This window comes from Castor canadensis, chromosome 5 (genome assembly GCF_047511655.1).
Source record: "Castor canadensis chromosome 5, mCasCan1.hap1v2, whole genome shotgun sequence".
Taxonomy (NCBI): Eukaryota; Metazoa; Chordata; class Mammalia; order Rodentia; family Castoridae; genus Castor; species Castor canadensis.
Genome location: NC_133390.1, coordinates 116,800,919 through 116,816,830, shown reverse-complemented (window position 1 = coordinate 116,816,830; position 15,912 = coordinate 116,800,919). Strand labels below are relative to the sequence as shown.

Below are 15,912 nucleotides of genomic sequence, written 5' to 3'. Positions count from 1 at the left end.
AGATCTTAATTTTTTTCTTTTGCCTATAGGATGACTGATGGGTTATATTCAAAAATAAAATTATCCTTCTTTGTATACCATATATTGCTGTACAGAAAAATTCACTCAATTTTCAATAAATATTTATAGAGTGTCTATTGTGTGCCAGGTCTTCTTCTAGGCACTGGAAAAATAGCAATGAAAATAAAACAACAAAAGAAATTACACTAGCCAGGAGATTGACTATCTCCTTTAAAACTCATGTTAAAACTGGCAAGAGTTGGCATGGTAACAAGAAGAATAAAAATGAAAAGCACAACTATTAGTCCATTGAATAATCCACATATGTGTTCCCTGTAAATTGTGGATCCCTTGTGCATTTGGACAACTCTACAAACTAAAGTAGTTCAAAGAGAGCAGAAGGCTGACATTAAAAGATACAGCTTCATATGTCTCCAGCAGAATCAATGACCCTCAGGGGAAATACAAGGCTAGTTTTAATTTATTACTTGGTAATACTTTGTCCAGGCCATTTCACTTCCTTTTTTTGCTTCTTTATTCTCCTGCTCACTCACTTCCAAATAAAGCCTTATTTTTCAGTATAGAGTAAATTAATAGTATCTTCAATATCTGTAACCTGATATTACAAATCAAACTCCTTAAAGATACTTCGCACAGTTTTCACTCCAAAACATATCATCTTAAAAGGACTTTCGTTGTCACCCAATTAAAAACAAAGGCTATGCAACTGCACCTTGGGTGACTGGGTGGCTGACTTGTAAAATTAACTCTAGTTTCGGAAAAATACTGTGGGAAACATTGTCTCACATAACTTTTAAATGTAGTTGAAAGCCTTAAGATCAAATAGAAATCTGAATGAAACTTTTGCCTTTCAGCACTAATAAACCACACATTATATAACATACTATGATTTATTCATATACTGAAATAAGAAACATCAATTTCATCTCAAATTAATGGTGAATATTTATTTATAGGAGTATTTTCAGATGGCTTGAATCATTTTGGTGTCTTTTTGAACTGAGAAAAATGATTTAATACTTATTTTCTATAATTTATAACGGTATCCTTTTTGTTTGGCAGTACTGGGGCTTGAAGTCAAGGTCCTACACTTGCTAGGCAAGTGCTCCACTACTTGAGCCATACTCCAAGCACTCTTTTGCTTTGCATAGCTTGGATTACAGGTGTGCCCCACTACAATTGAGATAGTCTTGTTAACTTTTTTCCCAAGCTGGCCTTGAACCATTTTTCCCATCTCTACCTCCTGAGTACCTGAGAATACAAGCATAAGCCACCATGTCTGGTACTTTCTTACACTACCATGTCCAGTCACCTACTGGTCATTACTTGTCATGAGGCATATGCAAACAATCATGGGTACAATCTATAGGAATTTGAGCATTCAAACAATTATTTAATTTATGGCACAGAAATAGGGGAGGCAAAATATTTCATAGAAGCAAAAGGCTTATTGTAATATAAAGCTTGGGGGCATGATAGCTTTTTCTAGAAAGTCAAGAAGTTACAGACTCAAGATCAAGTTAAAGAGGAGAAGGAATAGCTAAGAGAATGAAAGAGTGGATAAAGTATAATAAGAATCTGTACTTGAGGTTAAGCTATGCCTACTGTTAAGTTCATATATTTATCAGACATGTCTACAGATTTATGAAGTCTGTTTGAATAAAGAATTTTGCAACCTCCCTGGACAGTCATCATCTTAAAGACAAGGGAAATTTAAGTGCAACAAATTTATACTTAAAACAAAACTTTCATTAATATATTTGGGTTTCAATTTTGAGTATCACCATCTCAAATTTGATTCCTGTCAGGAAGAAGGATTTGTCCTACACCTTCAGTTTGCTGATTTTTCATTTCAATAAAAAAGTCTTTATGGACTGCTGAGTGGTTCAAATGGTATAGCACCTGCCTAGAAAGCATGAGGCCTTGAGTTCAAACCCCATTACCACTAAAAAAAGTCTTTGTCAGGTACTTTGGATCTAAGATAATATTCTTTTCTGCTGATTCAATTAAGGGCAGGGTGTAGTGTTGAATGTGTTCAATGGGGCAGATAGACTATTAATTACAAGAGGTCAACCTTCCAATCCCTTCTTTTTCATTTTACATGATATCTTTAACAAACTCAGACAACATTAGAGGCTCTAAATCTGAACCAAGCATTAGGGATACAGTGGTGATTAGGATAGATAGTCTCTTTCTTAAGAGATGTTACAGTACCATGGAGCAAAGCATACCTCAAAAGTAAGTGCTACATGAATGATAAAATTAGAAGTGTGGTTGTAAGTGAATATAGCAGGGAGAATCTACCAAAGCCTACATTTTTTCTACCATTACCCTATTAGTCAATCTAGTATTCTGTCTCTTGAGCATAAAATGAAGAATTTGATTCACTGCTGTCAATTTTTCCTTAACAAGCTATCTTCTCACATCTCAGCAAAGTGGGAGAAATGACTGTGCCAATACAGAAAAAGGATTGTACTGTACTTAGAAAAATCAAAAAAAAAAAAGATTGACTGTACTTAGAAAAAGGAAAACATCTGTCAGTTATCCTGAATCTCAGGCTTAAATTAGGTACACTACTCCCCATGGAAAAAATTAGGAAATCCATTACCTTTTTTTGATAGGTTCTTTTCTACTACCGTGATTCAGGAAGTATGCATCCACAGAAGACTTGCTCATAAGTACATGAGTAAATTATATGATGACATTTTATTTGCTGATGTATTACAACATTCCCAAAAGATGGTTCAAAAGAGGAATGTTGTACTTTGGCAGCTATTCTAAAACACTGAAAAACATACAGTTAATCCAAGTAATCTTACTTAGGAAGTTGCAAACATGGAGAAAGGAAACAGTAAATTTTGTATTTCAGTGACATAAGCCATTGAAAATACAACCAAAATGAGACTATGTCTTAAAAATATGATATAGAACACTTCCTATTATGTCACTACAGAGTGTTTAGCCTTGGAAAATATCACTAATATCTAATTTAATATATGTATCTTTAAGACTCCAGTAACATTCTAGACTGTGAATACCAGAGTCAGTCTTTAAAACTACCTGCCTTTCATCTGAGAATGTGGCTCAGAAGTAAAGTGATTGCCTAGCATGTGTGAAGCCCTGGGATTGATCCACAACAAAACCAAAAAACATCAGACAAATAGTGACTAGGTTATTTACTTGGTCAGTGGCAAACATTCAAGAGTTTTATGTTCATTTTGAAATTATTTGAATTTATTCCAAATATTTTAGTGATGAAATAATTAGTGTTACTAGTGATGTTATTATTCTGCATGGAGTGTTCAGTAGCGAAGGTGGAGAGTGTGGTATGTGATGACAATGGTAACCATGTCTAACATGATGGGTTTTATAACAACCAGACTAATTAGAGGGTCATCTCTGACAGTTTTCTCTCTAATCCTTTTCTGATAGTCCTGTTGCTAGGGCTGGAATGTTTTTTACCAGACTGGAACAGAACTGTCAACTGTAATGGAGATGAAGTAATTTGCTCAACTAGATTTTTTAAATAAGCAGCAGTGAATACTGTTGGCTTTCAATGCCATAATCATGTAGCATGGGAAGAATCTTAAAGATATGAGTTTAGAGGATATAAATAACATAATATGAAATCTAGCAATTTCCATTCCATGGTTTTTCCAACAACTTTTTATTATAATCACATTAAATACAACTTAAAATATAATTTCATATATTTAATAAAAATGCATAGGAACTTTATTATTTACAAGTTTAACCAGACATTACTTTCAAAAATATTCTAAATAAATGATGTTTGCTTAATTAACAATTATTCTAATTGTTAGGAAAATTATGTCTTACAATGGCTCATTAATTCACATCCATTTATTATTTAGACAATGTAGGTAAGGTATAGCATCAAACTCTCCATCCTTTGGTTTCTCCCTTTCATAAACCACAGTCATCTGACAACAGGACAGCTGAGGGAAGCATAAACACAAGCTACCCAATAACACAAAGGTGCTCAAATCTTGCAGAGCACATTAAGAAAAACACTGGTTCTAGATATTCTGTTGCTAGAAGTGTGTGAAAGGTAAGGAGAAAGGTTGGTAACACTGCTTTTTATGAGTTTGTTGGAAAATCAGAGGATGAGCTTCCTTGTCTAAGAACAGAAGGAAGAGAACACCTAAACTTCAGGAAGTACAGCAATTCACATGCCCACTGACCTTACAATTCTACTTCTGCACTAATGGAAAAGAATTACATGGAATATTTATGTAAAATACCTCACCAAAACAAGGGCAGTGTTTATCCTCTGGTGTATTTATATTTTTGTATGCAGAAATCCCAGTGCTAACTTTTTCAATAAGAAAAACTGAGTATTATAGTCATCAGAGTCAAAAGAAATTCACCTTAATTTGAACATTATAGCAGTAAGTAGTGACATCTGATGGAAAATAACAGAATATACAACATAGCTTTATATAGCTATTCTGATCTTTTATGAATAGTGATTTCAAGATAAAATTTACATATTAACTAAATGGAAAGAAAAGTGAACCAATAATATCCAGGAGGGTATCTCTCTTAATATGCTAGGAAGTTTTGAGTTTATATTGTAAAATACAGAGGTTAATAAAAAGCATAAGGGATTCTAGTTCATTTAATAATAAACATTTATTTAGCATGTATGAATATAGTTAAAACATAATTTTTAAAAATGCATTTTTATGCATTGCATGCCAAAGAAATTCTCCTTCCCAAACTTTGTCAAAATTCTCAGTGGGACATTGAGATATTATTTCAAAGAAATATCCAGTTGAGCTGTACAGAATTGAGAAAAATACTCAATTTGAGAAACTGTAGAGACAAAAAATGATGTTTCTAACAAGTGATCCTTAAAATAATCACAAAATAAAATGTTCTGAACTGGGGAAGGGGGAGGCTTGAATGTTTATGACCCAAAGCAAACTGTGATCTAATGGTTGCATACTAAAACCCTCAGGCCAAATATCCAGGCCATGTGATTTTTGCTGTTGGAACACAACCATGTTTATTCATTGACATATTGCCTGGTTGCTTTCAAGCTACAATGCCTGATTTAAGTAGGTGCAAGACACCAAGACTGAAGCACTTACAGTTTGCTTACTGTCTGGCCATTTATACCACGTTTGCCACACGATTCCTTACATCGCTTGCATCAAACCTACATTTTGCCCTGAGCCCCATCACCATGAGAGAATATACAGTTGGCCCTTGATATCTGAAGTTCTCCATCTACAGATGGAGAAAAGTACCTATCAAAATAGTTTTAAAAATTGCAGCTGTACTAAATATGCAGATTTTTCTTGCCATTATCCCCATAATAGAACATTGTAACAACTATTCACAAGGATTCATCTTGTATTAGGTACAAGAAACCCACATGATCTACACTATGTGGTAAGATGTGTATAGTCATATAGAAATTCTACATCATTTCTTATAATGAATCAAGAAATCATGGATGTTTGTACCATGTGTGTTTGTTTGGGCCCTTGAACTGATCCTCTGAGAATACTAAGGGAAAATGGGTTCCATGGAAGTTTGCTTTGGCCGTAAGACTTGGTTTGTTTAGTATGAATGTTGGGTAAATGTCAGTGTACAAGTTTTGAAGTTAAGCCTCAAGTTCTGGCTAGGCATTGTCCTTTCAATGGTAGAATGAGATGTGTGGAACAGAACCAACGTAGCTGACCTGCAGACTTAAATGAGCAAAGAAAAAAAATTGCTTATTTTTTGGTACTCTGTGCTTGTTTGATATGGAGAAAAGCCAACTAATACAGAGGAATGTTATACCACTGCTTAAGTATTTTCATGGAGGTTTGATTTCAGTGACTGATGACCCAGGAGGGATCCTGAAGACCAGGTGTGGATTAGTCCTTTCTGGACTCTTATTTCAGATGTTGATGGGGGCAACAGAACAAGTTTTCATTCTACATATGGTAAGGAAAACTGAGTTCAGGCTGCCAGACTTACAGACTCTTGGGTGCTCAAAGTTTAACATGGTGTAGAAGTCAGTCACACTTTTTTCTGCTGATGGATTACATGTCTCGCTCCTAAATTGAGCCTCAAGTAGTAGAAAGAGGAAGCACAAGTCAACTTGGAGCAGTATGCCAAAGCTTTTGCAATTTAGATTATAACTTGGCTCATTATTCCAAAATATTTATCTTTAAGGGGTAAAAAAGATCATGACTGTCTCCTTAGAAACTTCACAAGAAGCAACAGCTACATTAAAATGATAAAAATTCAAATTTTAAATCTATTACCAATACTAGCTGAGATGAAATAATTCAAGTATATGCTAAACTTTAAAAATGTGATTTTACACAATGGTTAGTCTTCCATCTCAAATTATTAGAGTGTAAACAAAGTTTTCCAATGTTACTTTTCTTTTTTTCATTCATATGTGCATACAATGTTTGTCATTTCTTCCCTCTTGCCCCCGCTCCCTCCCTTACCCACCCTAACCCCTCACTACCAGGCAGAAACTATTTTGCCCTTATCTCTAATTTTGTTGAAGACAGAGTATAAGCAATAATAAAGACCAAGGGTTTTTACTAGTTGAGATGAGGATAGCTATACAGGGAGTCGACTCGCATTGATTTCCTGTACATGTGTGTTACCTTCTAAGTTAATTCTTCTCGAACTAACCTTTTCTCTGGTTCCTGGTCCCCTTCTCCTATTGGTCTCAGTCACTTTAAAGTATCTGCTTTAGTTACTCTGCAATGAGGGCAACAAATGTTATCTAGTTTTTTTACTTTTTAGGTAAAAATCTATCCTTATACCTTCCTTGTGTGCTCTCTCTCGCTTTATCATGTGATCAAAGTCCAATCCCCTTGTTGTGTTTGCCTTTGATCTAATGTCCACATATGAGGAAGAACATATGATTTTTGGTCTTTTGGGCCAGGCTAACCTCACTCAGAATAATGTTCTCCAGTTCCATCCATTTACCTGTGAATGATAACATTTCATTCTTCTTCATGGCTGCATAAAATTCCACTGCATATAAATACCGCATTTTCTTAATCCATTCATCATTAGTGGGGCATCTTGCTGCAATAACCAATGTTACTTTTCTTGAAATCATCAAGTTGAGAAGCATCAGCAGTCCATTTATACCAAAAAGATATCCAAGGTCACAAATTTGTCACAGAAACTTGTAGTTGCTCTTGGGTCTTAGGACTTCAGCTTTTTATTTGATTCTTGATGAACTAATTAGTCTTACATTAAGTCTTTTCATAACCAGTTTTTGGTATTTTATAACAAGCTAGAGACCATTTAATGCAGAACTGGTACTACAGAATGAGTTGTAGGCAACAGAATAAGTGGCAGCTCCAATTATTTAGTCAAACATTGAGAACACAGAACATTAATTTATGGACTTAACTCTTAAATTACAAAAGTAATTTTAACCATATAGTTTTATTGTACCAAATGAAAGACATACAAAACTGACATTTAGGTATTATCAGTAATATGTAAGAATGCTGTTCCTCGCATTCTTTTTAGAAAGGGAAGAGTTGCATTTAAATATTCCTACTGATTAGTAAAGAGGCATTCTAAATTGTTGGAACTCTTCTTCATAAAATTTTTCAAACACGTTTCCTAAAAAGAATTTCATAATTGTATTTTTAATGAAGCTCTACTTCTGATTTCCTTTTCACCTAATAATTCAACTGTTAGAGGTTATAAACAGTCTAAGAATTCAAATGAATGTTCAGTTTTTTGCAGTAGTAGTGTTTGAAATGAACTCAGAGCCCGAAGCACTCAATCACTTGAGCCACTTGAGCATCCAGCCAAATGAAAATTTTAATCTCAATAGTATCCATTTTAATACTATACTTGATGTTGTATTACTCCTAGGCATTTGAAAAAACTTCCATTAATGCATAACTAATTTTCTTATTAGGAAAAAACACTTGTGGGTGACCCATTCTAAACCACTTGTCTCAGGAAGCTTCAACTACTCTTTAAGGAAGAGGCTTTTAATAAAATATTCACTCCACTCATCATTAAATAATGAAATCTGTTTGTCCAGCACTTAGATTTTGGGGAAAAAAAACTGTAAGACACCACCCTTTATTCTTAATAATGACACAATTGGATCAAAATAATGATTCATCCAGAGATAATGAAGAGAGAAATGCATACCTAAATGAACCTGTCTGGTTATTTCCTGGTTCTTTGACATACACTTTCTTTCTCTTATAAAGTCTCAATCTTCAGAAAAGCCAGGACTTTGCTTCATTCTTCCTGGCAGTTTACACACAGTATTCTGCACATTAATAGATGCTAAATATGTAATTTTTACATGAATGGATACAGGCTATGTACACTAAATCATAGTGAAGTTTAAAGGAGTTAATATGCATAATGGTCTTAGAATGGTCTCTTAAGTGTTAAGTGATATAATTGCAAAATAAGGTAAGATGCAGAATGGAGAATTAGAATTGCTTTTAGAAGTTTTAAATTGACTTTGGAAATCTAGGTAAGAACTAATAGAGAGAATATAGCTGATAATGGTAGGAATGAAGGTGAATGAATAACCATGATGTTTAATAATGTAAGAAAAACTCAGCTGGCAATAAAGCTGAGTATAAACTCACAATGTAACATTTGCTAAATTGAAATAATTAAAAATTGACAATTATTCCTTTATAATAAAGCACAATATAAGTGTATTGTTGTTAGACGAAGACAGTATAATCAACAGATACCATTTGCTATGTTGAATCTCTAACTGTGATTTAACTCTATTAATACAACACTAATATGAAAATCCTTTAAGTCCTTTAAATGACAAACTTTATTTCATAATTGTCACTTAAAGGTTGATTTTATAAAACATTAAAAAATTAACATCTCTTTATTGTAGGAATTTAGTATAAATAGCCATTGCTTCGTGGGTTCAAGTTATATTATTAAAAATCTAGTAATCAGTAGTTTTTCAAAATGGGATCTATGTAATGAAACATGACAAAAGGTCCCAAAAAAAGCAGCATTTCTCTACTTTCTGAAAGATTCTGAATACTAAGACTTCTGTTGTTATATTTCATATTTAAATATATAAATATTTATATATAAATATTCTGAGTAGATACTTGAAAAAATGATTTAAGTAGCAAATATTTTCCATCTACGATTACCACCTTCAATGGAATTTACATTGTAATGTTGGCAAAATCTGCTGGGTTCTCTTGAACAATGTGCAGTAAACTCATTATGTTCACTCTGTGGTAAGTCAAACATATTTCCCAAAAATGGAACAATTATGCACAAAGTATAATGTTAGCTTACATCTGAAAATTTCCCAATGAAATAAAACACATCAGCTATAGTTGACTTGGTCTCAGGAAAACAACATTTGAGAATTCCAATTACATTATTTTCCTCATCTCACCTTCTGTCATTGACAGGAATGTTGTAAGCCACCATCATGCTATTCAATTGTAAATCATGTTGGTAAATGAATGAAGATAAACTTCCTCAGTATTGATAATGAACTGTGGTCCCAACTCTTCCCACTTTTCAGGTACAATCAAATCTTGGTCTGTATAAATCAGCAGATCAAAAGAACTTAATTGGGGATAAGAAAATACATCATTAGTCAAAATCAAAACTAACCTCCCTCTCTCTCTCAAGGGACATATTGTAGTCTACCCATTGTTTGAAATATAGGTTAGCCTGGTCTCTAAACATTAATTTATTTTCCACAATGCAAATTTATTATAGTAGAAAGAACATAATATTTGATTTTATTTTTTTAAAATTTAAGGTTTTTTTTATTTAAAATAAAGTAAGCAAATAAATATATGCTTAAGAAAATATAAGTGTAAATCACAAGAAATCTAACATATGGTTCTGTCAATAGCATATTCTAATACTTAGAACAGTGTCTGGCCTATAGGAAACATTCAGCAAATATTTCATGAACACAGTAAAAATGAAAAAGGAAGATACAATAATACCTATAGTCACATATGTAATAATGTGAAGAAAATAGAAAACACCAAAAAAAATCCCATGAAAATGTTCAAGAGTGAGTGTTATGGAATACTTTTTCATTTTTCTCAGCACATACAAGTTTTCTAGAATGGTATTATATGATAATGATAATGCAAACATGATTAAATAAAGGGATAATTCTTACAACACTAGCTTCCTCCTTTGCCCCTAAAATTTATGTCAATAGGTTGTATAATACATACAAGAAACTTCTAACAGTGGCAGAAATATAACTGTAGCTGTGATTTGTCTGATCACTGAACAGATTTCATCCTGGTTAGCTTTCTGGGACTTTTCTCTGGGAGCACTATCAAAAAAATCAAAATGATTAATTCATTGTAGGTTTTAATAAATTATTTAAAACATAATGGCAAGTAAGATGCTTCCAAAATAGAATTATTAAAAAGATTAAAAAATAAATGAGTAAAAGTATTCTTAGAATCTATAACCTAGTAGGCACAATACCTATCCTTGTCATTTCATTGGTCTCTCCAGTGATCTTTTCAGGTTGTTCACAGTATCAGTTCTTTTAGTATGACATGATTAGAAAATGTGCCAACCATTTCAAGCTAGGAAAGCTACAATATTTCAAATATCAATCAAATATCAAATATCAATAAAAATAAATGCTACCTAAGTTATAATCCTCTAATTTCTTTGTATTTTTAGAACATCTAAATGTCTGATTTCCTGTTGCCTTGAAAAATATTAGATTGCATATCAAATGATTTTTATGAGCTAAAAATTTCCTAAAATAGATCAAAGGCTTCAAAAGTGAATTGTTAGAAAGGTTTCTGAATGCCTAAGATAATGCTGAAGATTAATAATATACTGATGGACATGTCCCACTTAGGAGGTTTCTGATACTCAGAAGACTGTGAGGGTCTTAGGAAGTTCATGGGATAAATGAGGTGCAGTAGAGCTATGTCTCAAGTCAGGACAGGATCTGAACCATCCTCTACAGGTAAAAGTATCTCTGAATAATTGACTGAATAGTCCATTTAATACATCACGTGTTGTTTTGCACATACCACCAAATAAATTCAAATTCAAAAGTCCTGATTTAGACTAGAGTCAATTATGTTAATAGTATCCTACCTATACAAATCAATTATATTAACATGAACCTAGGAAGTTTTTCTTGAGGATATCTTAGAAATTATACCTAAGGAACATACTAATATGAAATTAGCTCAATATAATTAGAATTCATATAGCAATGAAAAAAATATATCAAAGTACAATAATTTACTTTGCATCTTTTGCAGTCTTTTTACATTCACTATCAAACTGCCATCTTTAAATGACCTCACCACTTTCAATATATGAGACACCTACCACCAGTTTCTGAAAGGAACACTGGTACAGCCAATCTGCAAGACATAGCAAGGCATCTTTTGTGATTCACTTTATCGCAAAGCAACTGTGCAAGTTATAACTTATCATCTTCAGGAAATGTCAATCATTGGTATTTTGGACTTCCTCACACATGGAAGGAAATTTGCCCAATCAATAATGTAGTTTCTATTTTCAAATTTTAGCAGGTGTAATACTGGGTGCTGAAGACAGAACATGTGTGCTTTCACCCAAATGCAACCTTAAAGAGCATAGGAGATGGGTATTAATCTAATCACCACCACAACAAATGGGACAGTAAGTGTGTAACAGGAAAATGTGATCCATTCACAGGGGTGATGAAAATATTGGTTTTAGTTCTAAGGATTAACATCACTAAGTATGGAAAAGGACAGGGAAGAAAGTACAGACTTTAAATACTCTAAAGGGAAGAATGTGTGAGCAGAGGGTTGAAGCAAGACAATGCAAGTATAAAGGAAGGGAGAATGAATTAAATCACTACTGTGTTTGAAGCAGAACATCATAAATTGGACTTAAATTTAAAAACTATTATGGTCACTATCATGTAGAATATGGACTGGAGGGTATAGAAAGGGGATCTAGGCATATGGTTAGTTCATTAGGAATGTGAGCAAAAAAGAATCCCAAGACATTCCATGGTTATCCTCTTTAAGATTTACCACATTAGGTATGAAAGTAAGGAGTAGTTGTTAAGATTCTGACTTATATTTCTGGTTGGGCTACTGTGTTAATCATTGAAAGAGATTCAATTTGGTAGATCATTCAAAATTTAGTTTTTAGTATGCTGAGCATAAGAAATCTTAAGGACAGCTACACCCAGACTCACCTGTAGGATACACAGGTCTGGAATGAGACTTGGGTTAGAAGTGTGGGTTGTCTACGCAAAAGTTGTTAGTGAAGCTATGCACATATCAGAGATAACCTAGACAAAAGTTATAAAGAGAAGAGGCTCAAAATGAGAAATGAATTAATCTTAAAATTAGGATAGCATATTCAGAGAAGTTTTTTTATAGAGATTAAAACTGGAAAATGATGAAACCAACAGGAACAATTCAAATCACAGCATACATGGAAAATAAAATAAAAGAGTAAGTCATGTGAAAAGACTATAGAGGAAAAAGGATTTAAAAAATGGGAATAATTTGCTTGTAAGGAAGGGCAATTTATTTATTTTAACCAAGATAACAATGAGAAGTTTACTAAGAAGATAAGATCCACAGTGTCCAAGAGGACCTAAGGCAGATGACCTGATGATGAATGACTGTAGATAATTTAGCTCTGAACTCCATTTTTTAAAGTTATTCTGAGAGAGGGAGGTTGCTCTTTTCTATGTGTTTCCTATTTATACTTGAAAACAGAAGTCTATCACCATCCCCAGCAAAGCTCTCATATTGATACTTGGCCAGTACTGATCTACCAGAACAGAAGTTTTCAATCAAGCGGAATTTTGTCCCCATCATACATTTGGCAATATACAGAGACATTGTTAAGGGTGAAAGCTAGGTGTGTTTACTTACATTTAGTGGGTAGAGACCAAGGATGTTGCTACACATCTTACAATACACAGGAAAGCACCCTGCACTTAATACTCAAGCCAAAATGTCAATAGCACTAAGGTTGAGAAAACCTGTACTGGAGAATAAACCCCATTTCCTTTGCCTTTCAGTCTTGAGCCTTAATCTGCTCAAGTATTGAGGGATTCAACTACTGTAGATATGAAGGACAGGAAAACATTAAAGAATGTCAATATTACTTCAAAGAAAGCAAAAATCGTATGTTCTCCCTCATATGTGGACATTAGATCAAGGGCAAACACAACAAGGGGATTGGACTATGAGCACATGATAAAAGCGAGAGCACACAAGGGAGGGGTGAGGATAGGTAAGACACCTAAAAAACTAGCTAGCATTTGTTGTCCTTAATGCAGAGAAACTAAAGCAGATACCTTAAAGCAACTGAGGCCAATAGGAAAAGGGGAACAGGAACTAGAGAAAAGGTGAGATCAAAAAGAATTAACCTAGAAGGTAACACCCATGCACAGGAAATCAATGTGAGTCAATGCCCTGTATAGCTATCCTTATCTCAACCAGCAAAACCCCTTGTTCCTTCCTATTATTGCTTATACTCTCTCTACAACAAAATTAGAGATAAGGGCAAAATAGTTTCTGCTGGGTATTGAGGGGGGGAGCGGGAGGGGGTGGAGTGGGTGGTAAGGGAGGGGGTGGGGGCAGGGGGGAGAAATAAACCAAGCCTTGTATGCACTTATGAATAATAAAAGAAAAATGAAAAAAAAAAAAAAAAAGAAAGAAGTCAGCAGGGCATGATAGCGCACACAGCTCCCACGTTCTTGAGAGGCAGAGTACTAAGCTCAAGGCCAGCCTTGGCAAAGTTAACCAGATACTGTCTCAACACAAAATATAAACAAAGGGGCTGGGCCAAGGCTCAAGTGGTAGAACACTTGCCTAAACTGTTCAATTTCAGTACAAGAAAAAAAATTAAGATTATGTCAAGCTAACAAAGTTCAGATAGCCATCAAGAGAAAGACATTTTAAGATTGACAGTAAAAAAAAAAAAATGCAATGAAACATAAAATTTAAATAATGAAGTTAGGATTGAAACAAATTTTAAAATTCTGAAAAACAATGGTTTGTGAATTTAAACAGTCAAAAAGGAAAAAGATGGATACTTGCAACACTTTGTGGAATTATGGAAGACTAAATGGGGAGAAACAAGCTACAACAAATTAGACATGAAATTCCTAATCAGAATTATGAGGAACTAAAAGGAATTCTAGAAACAAAAAAGAAGATGGTGAACTAGCATTGATCCAAAAGGTGATACAATTTCCTGAACTAATAAAACGAAAATGTCTAAACACGTGTTTGTATGACTGCTGAAAGCAGAGTAAAGGGGCACGGAAAATCCTTAAAATTCTGCATCCAAGGAAAACAAAGTGAGTGGTATTTATATAGCAGTAAGAGAAAATTACCACTGCCAAATTTCACCTCTTTGCAATCCATCTAAATTAAGATCATGTGATTGGAGGAGCTCAAATCAGGCTGCTTACTTAACTCAGCTACTGACTGACTGCCTGGTCCCACTCCCCAAGCAAATCAGTTCCTCTAATTCTTCCTCATCGCCTCAGGCTCCATCAGAAGGTCCAGGGGGCCTGGTGGGGGAAGCACCTCCCTCAGGTCGGGTAGGGTAGAGTCTGGGTAAAAATCCACACCAGGCTCCACCAGGCACACTAGGCCTAGGACTGGTGGAGGGCAGGAGAAGGGGTGGGCCTGTGAACCAGGCCTCAGCAGCATGCAGGCCTCTCCTCCCTCCTGAGCAGCACATAAGTCCGTCAGTAGAAGCCTGCATCCCACTCCCAGATTCCTCCAGAGGGCTGGTACCTGAGCGGCCAGGACCTCCCGGTTTCCCAGGCCAAGGCTTGGGTCCATGCGGCCGCCCGACTCCGGTTCTCCTCGCTGCGTCCTGCGCCAGGATCTCGGCGTCCCGCACAGAGTGATGCCTTGCTCCCGAGCGAGCTGCAGCGCTGTGGCGAGGTCCGCTCACTACAATGCGGCTTGTAGGTCCAGACCCTCCAGCAGCTGCTTCTGCAGCAGTTCCCCTCTAGACATTTCGAAAACAGTAGCAAAGCTCGCCGCCCGGTCCTCTGCGCAAGGCTGTCGCGCCTCTAAGCTCCTGTGCGTCCCTGTGTCTCCCCGCCCAGCCAGGAGCACCCGTGTGCGCAGGCGCAGTGGGTGGACGTTCGCACTCTCTTCCGGGTTGTTAGGCTCTGTGGGAGGCCTCCTGTGGTGGTAGTCAACTGGACATGGTAGAAGGTGGAGGGCCGCTGCGCTTGGCATGGCCACAGACATCCCTACAGGATGTCAGGACCTCCTTCTAGATTCTTTTAAATTTCTAGAGGAGATGCATTAGGAGAACCTGATTTCTGTGTGACAACAGGCTTCTCCTGAAAGATAATCATCTGCTTTTCTGTGCCGTGTCTACGTCTTAGGGATTTTTTGTCCCACCGTCACGTCTTAGGGAAGCAGGGCAGAGTGGGGCAGTGGGAGCTATGTCCAGGTTAGGTCCTGCCTCCCCGCCACCTTGTGCAGCTGCCCTGGAACAAGGTCTTATCACTAATAATGCCCAGCAATGTTGAAGAAATTTCCTGTCAATAACTTCCTGTTAGGATGAAAAGTATAAGGTGCAGGGTTAATGTTCATGTCAATTGTGAATTTTATCATTAAAGCAAGAAAATTATTTCATAATGCTGTCTGATAAATTTTACTATCTACCAGAAACGCTACATTTAAATCATATTCTTAAATATCTGAGAAATGCCTGGGTGAGTTTTCTGTTGCTGCATAACAAATTACCACAAATCAGTGGGTTGAATATTACACCCGTTTATTATCTCAGTACTGTAGAAATGAAGTCTGAGCACAGCATAAGTGGCTGCTGTGCTTAGTCACAGAAGGCTGAAATCTGGCTTGCAGC

The 15,912-nt window shown here is 35.5% G+C and overlaps 1 protein-coding gene across 5 annotated transcripts; it reads right to left on the bottom strand.

Moving 5' to 3' along the window:
- Window positions 1-3,669: 3,669 nt before the first annotated feature.
- On the bottom strand, window positions 3,670-15,441 carry LOC141423316 (mitotic spindle assembly checkpoint protein MAD2A-like). Of its 5 annotated transcripts, XM_074073982.1 has the most exons (4): window positions 14,820-15,287; window positions 11,383-11,417; window positions 10,248-10,351; window positions 3,670-9,589 (listed from the first exon to the last, which is right to left on the bottom strand). In XM_074073982.1, the coding sequence occupies exons 1-4, from the start codon at window positions 14,865-14,867 to the stop codon at window positions 9,483-9,485; spliced, it is 294 nt and encodes a 97-aa protein (XP_073930083.1). In that variant the 5' UTR covers window positions 14,868-15,287; the 3' UTR covers window positions 3,670-9,482. The 5 variants fall into 5 exon arrangements, 1 of the variants encoding a protein (XP_073930083.1); XR_012448083.1 differs by lacking the exon at window positions 11,383-11,417 and having other exon boundaries at window positions 14,820-15,285; XR_012448084.1 differs by lacking the exon at window positions 10,248-10,351 and having other exon boundaries at window positions 14,820-15,272.
- Window positions 15,442-15,912: the final 471 nt, after the last annotated feature.